This window comes from Heterocephalus glaber, unplaced genomic scaffold (genome assembly GCF_053883595.1).
Source record: "Heterocephalus glaber isolate CG9 unplaced genomic scaffold, H.glaber_assembly_v1.0 deba00001553, whole genome shotgun sequence".
Lineage (NCBI taxonomy): Eukaryota > Metazoa > Chordata > Mammalia > Rodentia > Bathyergidae > Heterocephalus > Heterocephalus glaber.
Genome location: NW_028258344.1, coordinates 32,891,697 through 32,912,156, shown reverse-complemented (window position 1 = coordinate 32,912,156; position 20,460 = coordinate 32,891,697). Strand labels below are relative to the sequence as shown.

General features: G+C 38.7%; 1 protein-coding gene across 1 annotated transcript in view; it reads left to right on the top strand.

The window, feature by feature from the left end:
* Positions 1 to 19,064, top strand: part of LOC101708968 (uncharacterized) — a 102,974-nt gene extending 83,910 nt beyond the window's left edge. The window contains exon 3 of the mRNA XM_087190410.1: positions 12,819 to 19,064. Within this exon, the coding sequence (XP_087046536.1) occupies positions 12,819 to 12,859 (41 nt within the window). The 3' untranslated portion in view covers positions 12,860 to 19,064. The remainder of the gene's footprint in view (positions 1 to 12,818) is intronic.
* Positions 19,065 to 20,460: the final 1,396 nt, after the last annotated feature.

The following is a 20,460-nucleotide window of genomic DNA, read 5'->3' as shown; positions in this document are numbered from 1 at the left end:
CCAACAGCAGCCACCCCAGTCCCCTCCTCCATCAAAATGAGAAGACATGTAAACAAGTCTCAAAACCAAACTTCAAGATCACCTACAGCAACCCCAAAGGGAAATGAGATGGAACACTCTGATACTCAACCACCTGGACTCCCTGAACTGGCAACAAAAGAGGATATGGAAAAAATTAAATCAGAAATAATTTCTCAGATAACAGCAGAGGTTGTGCTCCTAGTGAAAGATATGATTAATAAATCTAGAGAGGAGCTGAAGAACATAATGGAATCCCAACATAGGAAACAAATGGAATCCATAAAACAGATGCAAACAGATTTGCAGGAAATAAAAACCTCCACTGAAAGTCTACACAGCAGAATGAGCCAATGTTAGGACAGAATTTCAGCTATAGAAGATAACATTGCAATTAGTGACCAGGAAAAGAAAAATTGCTTCAAAATTGTCAGGGACCATGAGAAATAAATCCAGCAGCTGCTAGATGATACAAAGAATAACAAAGACTGATTGGAGTCAACGAAGAAATAGGAGAGAGTGGAGATGACATAAAAAAACTGTTCACATAAGTGATAGCAGAAAACTTCCCAAGCAAGGGAAAAGAAATTGACATACGGATAAGTGAGGCACATAGGACTCCAAATAGCCTTGATCAAAAAAAATCTACACATAGGCATATAATTGTTAAGGTTCCAGAAATCCAACAGAAGAACAAAGTTCTACAAGCAGTTAGAGAAAAGAAACAAATCACATACAAAGGAAAGCCCATCAGAATCACAGCAGACTTCTCAATGCAAACCCACAAGGCAAGAAGAGCTTGGAGTGATGTATTCCAAGCCCTAAATGAAAACAGCCTCCAACCCAGATTTATGTACCCTGAAAAACTAGTTTTCAAAATTGATGGAGAAATAAGGTACTATCGTGACAAAGAGCACCTTAGGAACTTCATGAACACAAAACCAGCACTCCAAAAATTTTAGATAATATCTGAGGAACCAACAATGAGGATCACAACCCCAGGAAGCACACCAGAATGAACCCATCAGGCACAGCAAGAAATTAAATGTAAAGAGGGAGAATCCAACAAAAAGAAAAAGTCATTACAATGATAAGTCAGTATGTTTCAGTTATAACCATCAATGTTAATGGTCTCAATTCACCAATCAAAAGAAATAGACTGGCAGAATGGGTCAAGAAGCAAAATCCAACAATATGCTGCATACAAGAAACACACTGAATTCAAAAGGAAACTCATAGACTGAAAGTTAAAGGGTGGAAAACAATACTCTATGTGACAGGAACCCTAAAAAAAGCAAGAATAGCTATCCTCTTTGAAGGAAATTATAAAGGTCAGAGCAGAAATCAATGCAATGGAGACTAAGAGAATGATACAAAAAAATTAATGAAACCAAGAATTGGTTCTTTGAAAGAATCAACAAAATTGACAAACCCTTAGCCAAACTTATCAGATAAAGGAAAGAAAAGGCCAAGTCCATGCAATTAGGAATGAAAAGGGTGAAATTACAACAGACCCAGCAGAAATCCAGAGGGTCATCAATACCTACTTCCAGAACCTATACACCAATAAGATGGACAACACAGAAGAAATGGACAGATTCCTAGATACATATGAATTACCCAAGTTGAACGAAGAAGACCTAAAAATTCTGAACAACCCAATATCAACCAATGAAATTGAAAACATAATTAAAAACTTACCAACTAAGAAAAGCCCGGGTCCTGATGGCTTCACTGCTGAATTCTACAAGACGTTTAGAGAGGAACTGCTGCCACTACTGTTTAAACTCTTCATTGAAATTGAAAGGGAAGCAATACTCCCAAATTCATTCCTGGAAGCAAGCATCACCTTGATCCCCAAAGCAGAGAAAGACCCCACCAATAAAGAGAACTATAGGCCAATCTCACTAATGAACATAGATGCAAAAATCCTTAATAAGATAATGGCAAATGGAAGGCAGAAGAACGTCAAGAAGATCATACACCCTGATCAACTGGGATTCATCCCAGGGATGCAGGGATGGTTCAACATACGCAAATCAATCAATGTAATACACTATATCAATAGAGCCAGAGACAAAAACCATATGATTATCTCCATAGATGCAGAAAAAGCATTTGACTTTTTAAATGCCAGATGAATGTTTAAGCCGCTGCAGTGATCTGGTAAAGAGGTGCCATTGATCTGAAATATGTCTTCGCAATGGGGATGGAAATAGTTGTCAGACTGAAGATATCTGTTTGTTTTTAGAGACAGGGTTTTGCCATATAGTTTCAGCTGGTCTCTTTTTTTTTTGGTACCGGAGATCGAACTCAGGACCTTGCGCTTGTGGGGCAGCCGGCAGAAGTACTGAGCTAAATCACCAGGCCTGAAGATATCTTTTGAAGAGAGAATAAACAGGACTTGTGATTCACTGGGCACAATTGGGACTTGTGACTAGAGGATAGAGGGGTTGAGGACAGAAGAGATGGTGAAAAACACACAGAAGGAAACCAAGGTTTGAGTGTATGTTGCATTAAGGAATGTGGAGGTTTTTGGAATGTGGAGTTTCCTGTGGAACAGTCATGTGGGTGAGTCGAGTAGGAAGTGAATCTGTTCAGGAGAAAGAGCTGACTGGCAGCCATGGGTGTCTGGATGATAAGACCACGGAGGGATGTGAGGTAGAGTAGGGAGATGGTGTGGACTGAAACTTGAGTAAGAATAATATCTAAAGCACTTAACAGGAGAAGACCAAGATGTAGGTGGAAAAAGAGGAATGTGTGGTGTCACAAAAGGGAAGGGAATCATTAGTAAAAATTGAGTGGTCAGCCACATCAAATGGGAGCAAGACTGGAGAGCTTCCTCAGCTCCCCAGCTTCCCCAGCTAGGAATATGTCTTCACTCATCCTGGGCAAGAGCAATTTCAGGGAAGTGGTTCAGACAGAAGGCAGATTAATGGCTCAGGAGTGAACAACGGAAGGACTAGAGAGGAGCAAAAGTGAGAATTGCCATAGACAGCTGTCTCTGGAGGTCTGGTCATAAACCACTTAGGTTTTAGTGAGGATGTAATAGGGAATTTGCCAATATTCACTGGCATTTAAAATGTTTGTAATCTTTGACTTAAGAAATTCAGTTTCTAGACATGTGCCATAATAGTTTAAAAGTGTGCAAAAGTATATGTACATACTATTAATTTGTTTCTAATCACAGAAAATTGGAAAAATTAAAATATCTATTAATGGGAAATAGGTTAAATATTGGTATATCATATAATGGAATAACATATAGTGGTTTAAAACAATGATGCAAATTTTAGATACTGACATAAAAACTTAAGATGCAAGTTCTAGATCAGTATGTATAGTTAATAAAAAACAAACTCTGGAAACCTAATTGCCATACTAAATTGTGTCTGTTTTGATGGGGCTTATATTCACTTTGTATATTCCACATGACTGCAATTTTTAATTTTTGTCCTTTGCTTTAGAAAGTAGAAGGAAGAAACACAAGAAATCTGGCTGTAACGGAGAAAGGAACTAAGGAGATGTAGAGGAAAAGATATTTTTATTCATCATGAGAAAGTCCTGAGTAGGTTTATCTGTTACCGAAAGGTAACTGCATTGTATACTGTGGTTCAAGGAGAGTGAAAGGGAAAATCATGCTAACAAGCAGGAGGATATATGCAAAGGATTAGTCTGAGAAGGAGGAAGAATACTTCTGCCAACATACAAGAAAATAAGGGGTCATCTCCCCAATTTTGAGTCTGTTAACAAGAATTGTATGAAATCTCACTTAATGGTCTGGAGGGTCATTTGATGATTTTTCAAATCTTAAATATTTGACATTTTTATGTTGTTCCAAACTTTCTGTTGTTTTAAGTCAGCATTTCTCAGAGTCAGCATTTCTCAAAGTATTAACCAAAGATTCCCTATCTCCGTTCAAAGAGCCCAGGAGTTCTAACTTATTTTCCTCACAATTCTAAAATGTTATTACATTTCTCACTTATTTTCTCACAGGTGAAAAATGGAATTTTCCATGGACTACAGGACATTTGCTCTTGCAGAGAACTGAATGCAGAAGTGGGAACCCAGCTTTCTTTTACATAAAATATTTAAAAAGATCTGCTAAATTAAAAAAAAGTATTTTTATCACCAATTTTTGTTTCATTTTATAAAATATATTTTATAAATGTGTATGAACATGTAATGTGCATGGTATTATTTTTAAATAAATTAATATTTTTTGATTTCTTTGTTTTAATTTATACTATAATCAACAAGGATGGATACAACCCACAAAAACAAAAAGACTTTTGGCTCCTCAGTAAGTTTTAAGCAATATCACAGTGAATGTCATCATGGTTTAATGTTTATATTCTCCTATTATCCTTTCCTTAGAATAAATTCTGTGATGTTGAATTGATGGATTAAAAAGTTTGCAAAGGCCTATGGAGATAGAACAACTAAATGTAAATTAGAGTCCTGGATGAGGTCCTTGAGCAGAAAAAGGACATTAGGTAAAAACTAATGAAATGTGAATCAAATATGAATCTAGTTGATAATGGCATATCAACATTGACTCATTTATTGTAAGAAGTGTATCATACTAATGTAAAGTGATTAATAGGAGAGACTAGATGCAAAATATGAAGCATCTCCATACCAGCTTTTTAATTTTTCCTGGAAACCATTAAATTCTCCAAAAAATTTCTAAATAAAATCTATTTTTAAATTGTAGTTTCTTAGTGAGAAAAAATTTTCTCATAGCTTTGGAGGGCAGAAGTCCAAAATGAAGATATCTGCAAGGCCATACTCCCTTATAAGGGGAAATCTTTGTTCCTCCTACCTTCTGGTGGTTCCAGATCATCCCTGTGTTTCTGTCTCTGTAGTTTTTACTTTTGCCTTCCCATGACCTTCACCTTTGTTGTGCCTCCTCCTGTCTTTAATAAAGACACTTGCCAGTAAATCCAGTATAGTTTCATTTTGATATTCTAATGTAATAACATCTGCAGAGACCCTTCTCAAAATAAGGTCACACATTCAAGGTGTTAGGACTTCTAAAATATCTTTTTGGAGGCTACCATTCAATATACTACTTGGAGCAATAGGGTTTGTGTGTTGTATTTTTTTGGTACCAGGGATCGAACTCAGGACCTCACGCTTGTGAGGCAGGTGCCGGAACCACTGAGCTAAATCCCTGGCCCCTGGAGCAATAAGGGTGAAAACAAGAATATAGCAATCAAAAGCTGAAGATTGCACAGAAATGACAATTCTAGTTGTAGAAGATACAATCTGACCTCTTCTTTCTCATTGTACTTTGCTACCTTGGTTTTTGTGCAAACAATTCTGAAATTGGGATCACACAGCTATGTAGTCTGCAAGTAAAAATTTAGGAGGAGCAAGGGATCTGTCAGAGATTAAAAAACAAAACAAAACAAAACAAAAATGCATGAAAGAGACTGAAGAGACTTGCTTATGTGACTCTTTTCTTTCCTGATATACCCATATACCAAGTCCAATGAACAGTGCCTGGTACAGAGGGTATTCAGTGAATATTGTCTAATGAATGATTGGTTTCTCTCCAACACTCTTTGGCAGGCATATCTCTATGTAGTTATATATCACTATACCTAGCATTTTAGTTCTTCAATATGTTTATATTTTCCCCTATAGTTAGAACATAGGTACTTTGACAATAGAGGTTCACCTTGTCCTTTTTCTTTATAGGCATATAGCGCCAATCATAGAAAATTCTATACAAGGGGCCTACTAAAGACAAATTAACACTACTATGACCACTGACTGATTTATCTGTGTCTGGGTCAGTCAGTCCCTTTCTCACCCCCTTGACTGGGATGGCAATGCTTCTTTTAGTGTAAAAAACCAAAAAACCTTTTAGTGTTGGGTTTCATTAAAGGGATTCAGCAGAGGAAAGAAGAAGAATCTCTTTCGTAACAAAAGAAGGTTAAGAAGATTATAGTGGAAGGGACAGAAGGGGCAGAGCCACCCAAGCCCCGAGGAGCTCACAATTTGCCACAGATTGCCTCAGATGGAGGAAGTGGAACTGTGGAATGTAATGTTTGCCCTGCAGGATTTTGGTCTTACTTTGGTCCCATTCCTTTGTATCCTCCTCTTTGTGCCTTTTGGAATGGTAATGTCTATCTGTGTCATTGAATGTTCAAAGTGTTTAACTTTCTTTTTGTTTGTACAGGGGCTCACAGGTTAGAGTTTGCCTTAAATCTCAAAGGACTTGGGGCTTGGACTTTTCAGCAATGCTGAAACTATTAGGACTTTGGCAACTCTTAGAGATGGACTACATGGCTTTTTGCATAAAGAGATATGCATAAGTCTTTGAGGGGCCGGGGTGGAATGTTACAGTTTGTGTTTAGATGTACCCCCAAAGTGTCATGCAGATGAGGTGGGACTTTCTTTTTCAGAGGTATTTGAATCTGGAATGTGTGATGCTGGGGTTAAGAGCATGTGATCCACTACACCTGAGGGGTTGATGTGAGATCATCCTAATCCCGGTAGTCAGAATAAGATAAAAGGGGAAGAAAGATGCTGTTAAACTCTCTCTTGTTGCCTTCGCTATCTTGTGTACACCATGTTGTTTCTCCTTTGTAAGGCCTGGTTGTCATCCCTGTGTTGGCGTCAGCTGATTATGGACCGAAACCTGTACGAACTGTAAGCCAAATCTCTTCCCTTAAAGAAAAGATTATAGTGAAATCACTGTGGAGGTCAGCAGTGTTCTTCCTAGACTCTGTAAGTTGCCAGTTGGTCCATGTTGGACAAATCACTAAAATCTCAGTATGCTGTGGGATGATGATAATAGCACTACCCTCACAGCGTTGTTTCCAGGATTGTATTAGATAACATTTGCAAACACTTGACCACATTAAGTCTTATACAGGGTAAGTATCCAAAAACTCTTACCTTCTATGTTATTAAGCAATTCTAATTTTAAGACATATCTTTTTGCTAAGGTCTTTTAAATTCAAAACTCTGATCTGGTGGCCTTCTATAATCTCTAAACAACTCCCTCCTTAATATCTTCGATTGGTGTCTACAAAAGCTTCTAAAATGTATAATATCCACACAACTTTTTTCATTTCACTTCCCAAAACTATTTAAATAAAATAAAAACACAACTTCCTAGTCTTTTTCCTATTTGCAAAGTTACTCTAGTCCAAACCCTAGGAATCATCCCCCAGCCCATCCCCTCTTTCATTTATAATCCAATATCAAATTCCGTTGGTTCTAACTCTGAATTATAACTCTACATTTTGAATGTTTATGTCTAAACCAGCCCACTCCCCTCTCAGCCTTCTAAATGGAGTCTCACAGTCCAACTCTTGCTCCTCTCTCTTCCATAATCCTCTTTTCATGGAACCTTCTGTGTTTTCCATCTTGTTTAGAATAAAGTTAAACTCCTCACCAGAGCTTAAGTGTATTTTGGGTTCTGGGCTGTATTATCCCTCCTACATCTCACACCATCCTCCCCACTGCCTTCCAGCCTCATTGGCCCACGCTCTTCTTTTCCCTGGAAAGTTCTCTCCCCACCCTTCAGCATGGATGTCCTGTCCCCTTTGTAGTAGTGTAGCATAAGCATCGCCATCCAAGAGAGGTGCTCCCTACTGCCCCTTTCAAATTAATTCTTTTCACGTCTCATACAAACTCTCTCACCATATCATATTTGTTTAATTTCTAGCTCACCCCATAATCTATACTTGTCTTCTTTTGTTTGTTTACTGCATCATTATTTCACATAGCCATAAAAATATGATTCCTGGAAGATAAAGTCCTTTTAAAGATGATATTACTTAAAAAACAAAAAAAGAAAAAGAAAAATGAAGAGCAAGCAGCTAGTTTCCAGATTTCTAAAAATGCTTAATTTTTTGTAATCAGTGTAAGGTCAAATATAAATTAAAAATAGGCTTATTTCTCTCTGTTGAAAACACTTTCTTCTTTTGTTTTCCATTTATAGTATTTACTTTAGAAAATTTATAGTTGTAAATATTTTCTCATCTTTTAAAATGTTTCTGTATCTTTTTTTGATCACTTTCATTAACGAGAAAGTCTTTCTCCAAACCTGGCAGTCATTTTTTTTTTTATGTATATAATGTCCTCATCAACAAAGATAAGAGTCTCTATCTCTCAGTTTCTGCTTGAGGGTAGGAGTCTAAAGTTAGGAGGCTGCTGGCTTCCAATTACACTTCTAATTTCTTTTTTTGGGGGGGGGTACTGGGGATCGAACTCAGGACCTTGCACTTGCGAGGCAATCAGCAGAACCACTGAGCTAAATCCCCAGCCCTACACTCCTAATTTCTATGATAAAAACAGGAATTTCCTTGGATAAAGCTATTATTATTAGCTATTACAGATGATCACCTCAGTTGCCTAGTAAAGTTATGATGAACTGTGTATGACAAAATGGCTTGGTCTCAAGGCCTTTTACTCAAGGACTAGTTTTTGTTTATACTTAAAACATGCATGTAATGAGTTGAATCTACTTGGTGCTCATAAAAAGGAAAAATTTGGCTTTGCACTATTTTAGCACTTTGCTTATGATGGGCATCACATTTTAATTTAATGGTCATTCAATAAACTGCTTTTGGATTATTTCTTTGTTTTTCTTCTCTTATCTCTTCTGGGTTGGTAGATTTTGTTTTTAATTACATTTCTCCAGTATCAATAGTAAAAATAATGAAATTCAAAGAAAAATTTAATTGTTAAGTGCAGTAATGTCTCTTGGCAAATATAATATCTAGTTAATTGATTTTGTAAATTCCAATTTTCTTTAGTGGTTACTCTGTCATCAGCCAGGGTGAGTCCTTACTTCAGTGGTAATGGAAATTAAAACTAAAGCATTAATCTTCAGGGTAAGACTTTAATTGGAAAGTTAAAAAAAATGATAAGGGACTGTAGCTTAGGGAGCTAAAATCAAGGTGGTCCTTAACAAAGGAAAGTAAGAGAAAATAGGAAAAGGACTCCAGCTTGAGCAACTGGAGGGCATACAATTTAGGATCAGATTGCTCCTAAAACTGTTTTTTACAGGTAAAAGATAAAACATTTCTTTCTTCAGAGATACTTCTTCAGTAAGTATGTATATCAAGCATGATTTTCCCTAAAAAACTCAGGAACAAGGTATATTTACTTATGTTTCTAAATTAAAGCTGCCCTGGGCTCTTGCCTAATAGAGTTGATAGCAAGTCTTTTTATTTTTAAGTACATATTGGCTATATACATAGTGCTCATATTCATCATAGGGAATTGGTACCTGTACATAACACATCTTAATTCTATTTTTTCCCCATTCTCCTCCCCTCCCTTCAACTCTTCTTCCTTCCCCCATTTACTGAAGCTTTGTTTCTATTTTTCCTTCCAGTTTTTAAAAACCCCTTGTCCTTTCTTCCCTTCTCTGACCCCATCCCTTGTGCCCTTTCTCATTTGAACGTGTTCTTCCTAGGGTAGGACGTCAGGTGAAATGGGAGAACATTAATGCTCCAAGAACCGCATTTTAGGTTGCAGAACTCACTGTCACTCCTGTGTTCTTTCCTCTGCATGCTGGTACTGTTCAGTGCTGGGCTTTCCTAAGGTGGGCAAGTCCAATTTGCCTCTTTTCAGTCTTCCTGTTCCTATTCTGGCACTTCTGGGGTTCTGTGCTTGAATTGGTGCGATCTCTACAACCCAAGAAAACTCCCTAAACCACACCAGGGAGGCTGCTGCACAATCAGGGCAGCAGTAAGATGTTTGTGGGTTTTAGAGATGAATACCTTTGTAGGCTCATTTCTCCATAAAAACACAGAGAAAAGAATTTTACAACTGTACTCTTATAGAGGTACATACATATAATTCAAGCTGTATTCATTGTTATCTGGAAGTCATAACCACATCTCTTTTGGTTCTAACTATAACGCATGGTTTCTTTTGGGCACAAATTTAAGGTTTTCAATTTTTGTGCTCTGCTTTTTGCCCTATTTTCTCTATGAACTAAAAATAGCCATATCCATGCCACACCATGAATGTTGACTGTTCTGAAATTTCCTCTGCTAAGTTAATTAGTCTACTGCTTTGCTTTTAATCTTGGTCTTCTAAGTTTTATGGCCTGGGCAAAATATAAATGGGCTTTAATCAGAGTATAACATACATGGCCTCTAGACCAGCAACAAATGGAGTTCTTGTTCTCAACAGAAACCACCTGAGCTTGGCCATTACTGTCTTTATTCCTATCAGCATTCTGGTTCTTATCTGCCACCAGAATCAACCATCAGGTTATGCTTATGGCATTTTAGGGCTTCTCTAGCTAACCTCTCCAAACCTTTCCAAACTCTTCCTGCAAAATAGGTCCAAAGACTTCGAAATAACACGGTCAGGTATAATAACAACGATTCCACTTTTCTGGTACTCATTTTATTTATTAGTCAGCTTTCCTGTTGTTGGGACACAATCAATACCTGACACCCACAACTTAAAGGAGAGGTTTAATTTGGCTTATGGTTTGGGGGATTCAGGCTACAGTCACCTGACTTCACAGGGCATGGCAGAGTAAAGTTACTTAATTCATGGAGGCCAGAAAGCAGAACAAACCAGGGCCAAAGAAAATGTGCCAGGGACCAGACATAGATCTCAAGAGAGACACATGCAGGTGTGCTCCACCAATCCTCTAAGCAGAACCCAAAATCAATCAAATTGACAATCCACACTCACTGCCACAAAGGGTATTGGTTACATTTATTTTCAGGTTTTCTTCTGTTTAGTCTTTAACTTTCTTAGTATTCTTTTATTTTCAGATGTTGAAGTTTAGGCTCTTTCTGCAGTTGGTCTCCTTAAATCATGGGGTTTTTTGGTGGGTGGGGAGACACAGCTCCTTGCACCTAGATATCATATGCAGGTTGTGAACAACAACAGCAATATTGTTTCTGTATAAGGAGAGGAAACATGTCTAATTTTTAATATTTTAGCAAACCTGCAGGAAAAAATGTGTTTATATTGAAGTAAATTTTAGATGAAAAACAGACCAATGGTTTAAAAACTGACCATCTGGATGAAACTTGTAAATTTTGTATTCTTTTATGTTAAAAAATTAAGCTCAAATATTTCAATTGGAAGTATTATCAATTAAGTGATGGTTGTACCTAAGAATTATGATTAAAGTTGGTCATGAGTACAAGGGGAGATCCAATGATGTTGGTAAGTCTACCAGGAAGCATTGTGTTTAGTCATGGGTGCCATAATTTAAGAGGAATATAGATGAGTGTTCTCTTCAGCAGCACATGTACTAGAAAAAGGGGAGTATAGACAATAAATAAACATCAGAAGCATAAGAGTTGGCTAAAACATATAAAGGGCTGTCTTATGGAGAAGGGTTTAGATACATTTTACCTTCCATCTCACTGTTTGGAACCGGGCCCAATGTGTATACACTATAGGGAAATAGATTTTGAATATCAATGTAGGAAGATATATACGGTACTCTCTGGAAAAGAGCTAACTTGCATGAAGAGGCCGTTAGTTCCCCCTTCATCAAGGGAAATGATTAATCCTAGTGTACTTGTCTGTTAACATCTCTACTCCGCTGGAATTAGAGGCATCAGATGCACACTTGTTCCTTTTAACCCACTCATTAGTTAATAACAACAAATTTTAAACAGTTTACAATGAAACTAGTAACAAAGTTAGAGGCAATGTAAAATAATTTTCCAGGGAATTGATTAATAGGAATAGACAAGTCAAGCAAAAGAATTTTGTTTTTAAGGGAAGCTATGAATGTTTGAGATTGAAAGAGATGATTCAGTGGAGAGAGAAAAAGCAAGAGGTAGTTTGGGAACTAGGCTCCGTGGGAAATGAGTTGTTATTTATTTACCTGCTTGAGAAAAGGTTTTGCTCTGTAGCTTAGGATGCCTTGAACTCATGATTCTCTTGGACAGCCTCCCAAGTGCTAGGACTACAGCCATAAGCCACCATATTACTGAGAGATGTGATTTTTAGAAAATAAACAAATTTCTGAAAATGAGATGTTTGTGAGTTTGGCTCAGTGTGAAACTATGAATATTCCTTCTTTCCCAATTGAACATATATTTTCTGCATATTAGGAAACAGAATATTGACGGAGGGTGTTTAGGGTGGTCAGAGGATTGATGATGGAGAAAAATAATGAACTTCCACTTCATGATACTCTGGCTGCCATCTCACTTTTTCTTTTTTTTTTTTGGTACCGGGGATCGAACTTGGGTCCTGGCGCTTGCGCAGCAGGCAGCGAAACCACTGAGCTAAATTCCCGGCCCTGCCATCTCACTCTTCCATAGTTACATGAATTTCTTTAGTATAATTTTCAGCCCAAGTGGGTCCTATTTCTTGTGCTGTTTTTCCCACATCGACTTGGTTCTTCCACTGTCATAATTCAAGTGTTTTGTCTCCCCTGAAGACCTTCCTGAATAAACTGAACAGTCTAATATGCTTTGACTATCACGTCGCAGTGATCTTTTGGAAATGCAAAACATGACTAAAATTGCTTTGGGAATTCACATTGAATGTAAAAGTAAAACTTTCCAATCAACTCAGAGGGTGTACGTTCTAAAGACAAGTATGGGAATCAGACATTAGGAAGTCAAATATGTGAAGCTAATAAAAATTATTTCTTGTTCAGTTTCATAGTGTTTCTTGAAACAAGGGTCTTGAAATTTAGACTGGATAGAAATTGCCTAGAAGGTCTGTTGAAAGGAATTCCTGGACATGATCCCCTGAGAAAGGGGTCATAGATTTGAATTTTTAACATCCTCCAAGTGATATTAATACAACTAATCTGTGTACTAAATTTTTAGGTAGCAGTCATAAAATGCACTGCAAAGAATGTGATTTCTGATGCCCTACCGAGGTCCCCAGTCATGTGGAACATGCCGAATCAGCCCGCTACAGACAGGCAAGTCTATGCATAACCTACCAAGGTCCTAAGACGTGCAGAAGATGCCGAATCACTCCGTTGCAGACAGGCAGGTCTGCCCACGCCCTACCGAGGTCCTGAGTTGCACAGAACATGCAGAATCAGCCCTCTGCACACAGGCAGGTCTGTGCACGCCCTACTGAGGTCCCGAGTAGCCAGAAGATGCCGAATCACCCTGCTGCAGAAAGGCAGCCACCTAGTACCAAACTACAAAGACGCAGAGGACACCAGACCACCAGACCAAGGTACTGAGTCCCGCTGCTCCCAGCCCAGAGGTAGGGGCTTCTGAGCCACCGTCTTACTGCTCCTGGTCCAGAGGAAGGGGCTTCCCGGTCACCATCCCTCCCGCTGCTCCCAGCCCAGAGAAAAGGGCTTTTGGGCCACCTTCTGTCCCACTGCTCCTGGCCCAGAGGAAGGGGCTTCTAGGCCACCATCCCTCTCACCACTCCCGGCCCAGAGGGAGGGGCTTCTGAGCCACCATCCCACTGCTCCTGGTCCAGGGGAAGGGGCTTCCTGGTCATCATCCCTCCCGCTGCTCCAAGCCCACAGGAAAGGCCTTTGGGGCCACCATCCCTAACGCTGCTTGCGGCCCCTGTCCCACCTCTCCCAGCTCAGAGGAGGTAATCCGTGCAGGCACTAACAGCCCCCTGACCCAGTCGAAATGAGAAAACACGTAAATAAGTCTCAAAACCAGACTTCCAGATCACCTACAGACACCCCAAAGGGAAATGAGATGGAACATTCTGATACTCAACAACCTGGACCCACTGAACTGGCAATAAAAGGGGATCTGGACAAAATGAAATCACAAATAATTTCTCAGATAACAGGAGAAATTGTGCCCCTAGTGCAAGATATGATTGATAAATCTAGAGAGGTGCTCAGGAACATGATGGAATCCCAACATAAGAAACAAATGGAATCCATAAAACAGATGCAAATAGATTTCCAGGACATGAAAAACTAACTCCATTGAAAGTGTACACAGCAGAATGAGCCAATGTGAGGACAGAATTTCAGATATAGAAGATAAGATTGCAATTAGTGACCAGGAAAAGAAAAATTGCTCCAAAATTATAAGGGAACATGAGACATCAATCCAGCAGCTGCTAGATGATGCAAAGAAGAATAACATAAGACTGATTGGGTTCAATGAAGAAACAGGAGAGAGTGGAGATGACATAAAAAAATCTCTTCACAGAAATAATGGCAGAAAACTTCCCAAGCAGGGGAAAAGAGCTTGACATACAGATAAGTGAGGCATATAGGACTCCAAATAGCCTTGATCAAAAAAAATCTACACATAGGCATATAATTGTTAAGATTACAGAAACACAACAGAAGAAAAAAGTTCTCCAAGCAGTCAGAGAAAAGAAATAAATCACATACAAAGGAAAGCCCATCAGAATCACAGCAGACTTCTCAACACAAACCATCAAGGCAAGAAGAGCTTGGAGTGACATATTCCAAGCCCTAAAAGAAAACAGCCTCCAACCCAGATTGATGTACCCTGCAAAACTATCTTTCAAAATGCATGGAGAAATAAGATACTTTCATGACAAAGAGCACCTTAGGAACTTCGTGAATATCAAACCAGCACTCCAAAGAATTTTACATAATATCCTAGGAACAGACATTGAGGGTCACAACCCCAGGAAGGAAGGCAGAATGAACCCATCTGGCATGACAAGAAATTAAATGTAAAGGGGGAGAACCCAACAAAAAGAAAAAGTCATGGCAATGACAAGTCAATACATTTCAGTTATAACCATCACTGTTAATGGTCTCAATTCACCAATCAAAAGAAATAGACTGGCAGAATGGGTCAAGAAGCAAAAGCCAACAATATGGTGCATACAAGAAACACACTGAATTCAAAAGGAAACTCATAGACTGAAAGTTAAAGGGTGGAAAACAATACTCCATGTGACAGGAACCCCCCAAAAAGCAAGAGTAGCTGTCCTCTTTGCAGATCAAGGAGATTTCAAACCAACGCTGATTAAGAGAGACAAAGAAGGACACTACATCCTTGTAAAGGGAACACTCCAAGAGGAAGAGATGACAATCATAAATATCTATGCACCAAACACTAGTGCATCCAAATATATAAAACAAATACTAATGGACATGAAAAGTCATATATCCACTAATTCAATTGTAGTAGGGGGCCTCAACACCCCACTGTCACAAATAGATAGATCAATTAGACAAACAATAAGTAATGAAATACTAGAACTCAATTGAACTCTTGAACAAATGAACTTAAGAGATGTTTATAGAGTCTTTCAACCCAAAAAATCAGAATACACATTCTTCTCAGCTACACATGGGTCATTCTCAAAAATAGACCACATACTCACACATAGAACATGTTTAAGTAAGTGCAAAGGAATTAAAGTTATCCCCTGTATATTATCAGACCACAGTGTGATGAAATTGGAGATCCATAGCAAAAGAAACTCAAAAAATTTCATAAACACGTGGAAATTGAACAACACACTTCTGAATAACCAATGGGTCACAGAGGAAATTAAAGAAGAAATCAGACAGTTCCTTCAATTAAATGACAGTGACAATACAACATATCAGAATCTATGGGACACAATGAAAGCAGTCTTATGAGGGAAATTCATAGCAGTGAATATGCATATTAGGAAAACAGAATGAGCCCACTTAAACAACCTGATGCTGAACCTCAAGCTTCTAGAAAAAGAAGAGCAGGCCAACCCCAGAGCTCATACAAGGGAGGAAATTATAAAGATCAGAGGAGAAATCAATGCAATGGAGACTAAGAGAACGATACAAAAAATCAATGAAGCCAAGAGTTGGTTCTTCGAAAGAATCAACAAAATTGACAAACCTTTAGCCAACCTTGTCAGAAAAAGGAAAGAAAAGGCCCAAATCCATGCAATTAGGAATGAAAAGGGTGAAATGACAACAGACCCAGCAGAAATCCAGACGATCATCCATACCTACTTCCAGAACCTATACGCCAATAAGATGGACAACACAGAAGAAATGGACAGATTCCTAGATACATATGAATTACCAAAGTTGAACGAAGACCTAAAAATTCTGAACAACCCAATAACAACCAATGAAATTGAAAATGTAATTAAAAACTTATCAACTAAGAAAAGCCCAGGCCCTGATGTCTTCACTGCTGAATTCTACAAGACATTTAGAAAGGAACTGCTGCCACTACTGTTTAAACTCTTCAATGAAATGGAAAGGCAAGCTATACTCCCAAATTCATTCTTGGAAGCAAGCATAACCTTGATCCCCAAAGCAGAGAAAGACCCAACTGAAAAGGAGAACTATAGGCCAATCTCACTAATGAACACAGATGCAAAAATCCTTAATAATATAATGGCAAATAGAATGCAGAAGATCATCAAGAAGATCATACACCCTGATCAAGTGGGATTCATCCCAGAGATGCAGGGATGGTTCAACATATGCAAATCAATCAATGTAATACACTATATCAATAGAGCCAAGGACAAAAACCATATGATTATCTCCATAGACGCAGAAAAAACATTTGACAAAATCCAACATCCATTATGATAAAAACTCTACAAAAAATTGGAATAGATGGTCTTTACCTAAAACTGATAAAAGCCATCTATGAAAATGCAACAGCCAACATCATACTAAATGGTCAAAAACTGAAATCCTTCACACTGAAATCAGGAGCAAGACAAGGATGTCCACTGTCACCACTCTTGTTCGATATAGTTCTGGAAACATTAGCCACGGCAGTTAGACAAAAGAAAGAAATAAAAGGAATAAAACAGGAAATGAGGAAGTCAAATTGTCATTATTTGCAGATGACATGATACTGTATATAGAAGACCCCAAGAACTCCACCAAAAGTCTTCTAGACTTAATAACCAAATTCAGTCAAGTAGCTGGTTACAAGGTCAACACACAAAAATCAGTAGCTTTCCTCTACATCAATGACAGACTCACTGAGAGAGAAATAGGCCAAATAATTCCTTTCACAATAGCATCCAAAAAACTGAAATACCTCGGAATCAACCTAATGAAAGAAATCAAAGACCTCTTCTCTGAAAACTATGGCACTCTGAAAAGAGATATTGAAGATGATATCAGAAAATGGAGAGACATCCCCTGCTCCTGCGTAGGAAGGATTAATATAGTGAAAATGGCCATATTTCCAAAACTGCTATATAGATTTAATGCAATTCCAATTGAGATCCCAGCAGCATACTTCATAGGCCTCGAAAAAACAATCCAAAAATTCATTTGGAAAAAGAAGAGACCCAGAATAGCAAAAGCAATTCTAGGTAACAGAGACATGGCAGGGGGTATCACAATCCCCATCCTGTAACTATACTACAAAGCTACTGTGATAAAAACAGCATGGTACTGGCAAAGAAACAGACTTGAGGACCAGTGGAACAGATTAGAAGATGCAGAAACAACGCCAGACACACTCAGCCATTTCATCTTCGACAAAGGAGCCAAACAACCTCACTGGAGGAAAGATAGCCTCTTTAATAAATGGTGCTGGAAAAGTTGGTGTTCAACTTGACAAAGATTAAAACTAGACCTATATGTCTCACCATGCACTAAACTAAAATCAAAATGGATTAAAGATCTAAATATTAAAGTAGAAACTCTGAACCAGTTGGAACAGAGGTTAGGTAGAACTCTTGAAGACATTGGTGTAGGAAAAGATTTTATGAATAAAACCTCAGTTGCCCATGAACTAGCACAAACAATCAACAAGTGGGATCTCTTCTTATTATAAGGCTTCTGCATAGCAAGAGAAACCACCAGCAGTGTGAAGAGACAACGCACAATGTGGGAAAAAATCTTCAACTGCTCTTCCTCAGACAAAGGTCTACTATCCCGAATCTATAAAGAACTTAAAAAATCAGACCTCCCAAATTTAAAGGCCCAATCGAAAAATGTGCAGCTGAAATGAACAGACATTTCTCAGATAAAGAAGTAGAAATTGCAAATAAATACATGAAAAAATGTTCAACATCACTGGTCATCCGAGAGATGCAAATGAAAACAACGCTGAGATTCCACCTCACTCCAGAAAGAATGGCTGCTATCATGAAATCAACCAATAACAAATGCTGGAGGGGCTGTGGGGAAAGAGGAACCCTGCTCCACTGCTGGTGGGAGTGTAGACTGGTGCAAGCACTGTGGAAATCAGTATGGAGATACCTCAAAGAACTAGGAATGGAAGTCCCATTTGACCCCGCTATTCCCCTGCTGGGGGTCTTCCCCAAAGAATTGAAAGAATCATACCACAGTGACATATGTGGACCCATGTTCATAGCAGCACAGTTTGTAATAGCTAAAACTTGGAAATAGCCCAAATGGCCATCAACTGGAGACTGGATAAAGAAAATGTGGGTTTTTTAATAAAATGGAGTACTACTCAGCCATAAAAAATGAGAAATTAGAGACATTTATAGTTAAGTGGATGCACATTGAGGCGATACTCTTAAGTGAAATAAATAGGACACACATGAATAAATACCAAATAGTTTCTCTGGTGTGAGAAACTGAAAGTGTAAATAAGGACTAAATGTATAATAGGTAATGTGAACTAGGAAGAAAAAGGGTGAAAGGGAAGGAAGTGGGAGGGCTAGGGGAAAGGATAGAAGGGAATGGGATTAATATGAGAAAATGGAAAAATAGGAACAAAATCTTTGTAAATAGGGAGGACTGGAGGGGTTGAAGGGAGGGCTGTGCAAGGGTGAAAAATAAGAACCAAGAGAGACTATGTAAAGGTGCAAATTTCCAATGATGAATGTCATTAGATTGTATACCTAAAATGTACCAATGATTAGAATGAATAATCGATAATGTAAATTAGGAAGAAAAGGTCCAAAGGGGTAGGGGTAGTGGGAGGGGCAGGGGAAAGGAAAGAAGGGAAAGGAAAAATGATGAGAAATGGAAAAAAATGGAAATAAAGTCTTTGTAAATAGGGAAGGGTGGAGGGCGTGAAGGGAGGGCTAGGAATGGGGAAAAAGTAAGAACCAAGATGCATTATGTAAAGGTACAATTCCCAATGAGAAATGTAATTGTGTTGTATACCTACAATGTACCAATAAAATAATTTAATACAAAAAAAAAAGATTAACTAGTCTGCCACCCTTAATCTTAGTCTTAGGAAAAGTGTCTGGACACAAGCAAAATGCAGCCAAACTTTCTGCCATGGTATAACACAAAATTTCTGGAGTCCAACAGCCGGTGCAGTTCTTCCCAGCAGAAACCTTCTGACCCTGGTCTTTACTGGCAGGTTTTCTATCAGCCTTCTGGTCTTCTAAACTTTGACCAGAATTTCCCATCAAGTACAGTCTAAAGCATTGCAGCTCTGCTTTTTCAGCTGGCATCTCCAAACCTTTCCAAACTCTTCCCACATGCCAGCTGCAAAGGCTCCTAAACCACATGGTCAGGTACAGTCACAGCAACAATGCCACTCCTCTGGTACCAAATTCTCTTACTTTTCTTGTTGCTGGGACAAAATACCCAACACTCAAAGTTAAAGGAGGAAAGGTTTACTTAGCTCACAGTTTGTACAGGTTTCAGTCCACAATCAGCTGGCTCCCAGGATGAATGGCAGATAGGCATTACAGAAGAGATAGTTCTTGGCAGGCAGAAGGTAGCAAAGCAAGTACAACTCTTTCAATCCCTTATATCGTATCCTGGGTACTTAGGGTGGGTAGCACTCATACCCTTAGTCCTAGTATTGCATCATGAATGAATCACACACTAGATTCAGCCACTTCTGAAAAAGCCCCACCTATGACTGCATGAGGCTTTGGGGTGGACATCTAGACACAAGCCATAACATAAACCTACTTCTTTCTAGAGAAGTTTTTTGGTACCTGGGATTGAACTCAGGACCTTGTGCTTACCAGGCAGATGCAGTGCCACTGAGCTACATCGCCGGCCCTACAAACCTTTCTGTGGGTCCATCAGAGAAAAGATTTACTGTTCCTGTGGTCTAAGAAGTTGATTTATACAAATCAACCCACAGTACTAGGTAGGTCCTAATTGGACTGTATCCAGGAAAGGGAAATGCTTTGCACTTTCAAACTCATCACCCTGGCTACTTTTGCATCTTACTTGGGCCAGATGAATACTCTGCAGATAATTGTTCTCACTCACATCCATATGCCTGCCTCCCTTTCCTTAGAGGCAGCGCAGTTTATCACCCAATACACCTGCCTTTAGAACAGAGATGGCAAATCTTTTGGAGACCAAGTGCCCAAACTGTAACCCATAACCCACTTATTTATTGCAAAGTGCCAACACTGCAATTAAACCTGAATACTGAGGTTTTAGTTTAGAAAAAATAATCTTTTGTCTTAAAAGAAAATCACAACAACAGAGTTTTCAATGATACAAATAGCCCTCTGTGACATGCATGTATGGGTTCACCAGGACTGCTCTAGAAGCTTGATATGGATGCTATCTTCTTTCTAGAGGGCCATCTGGACCAGATGCCCAGATGCCTTAAGACATTC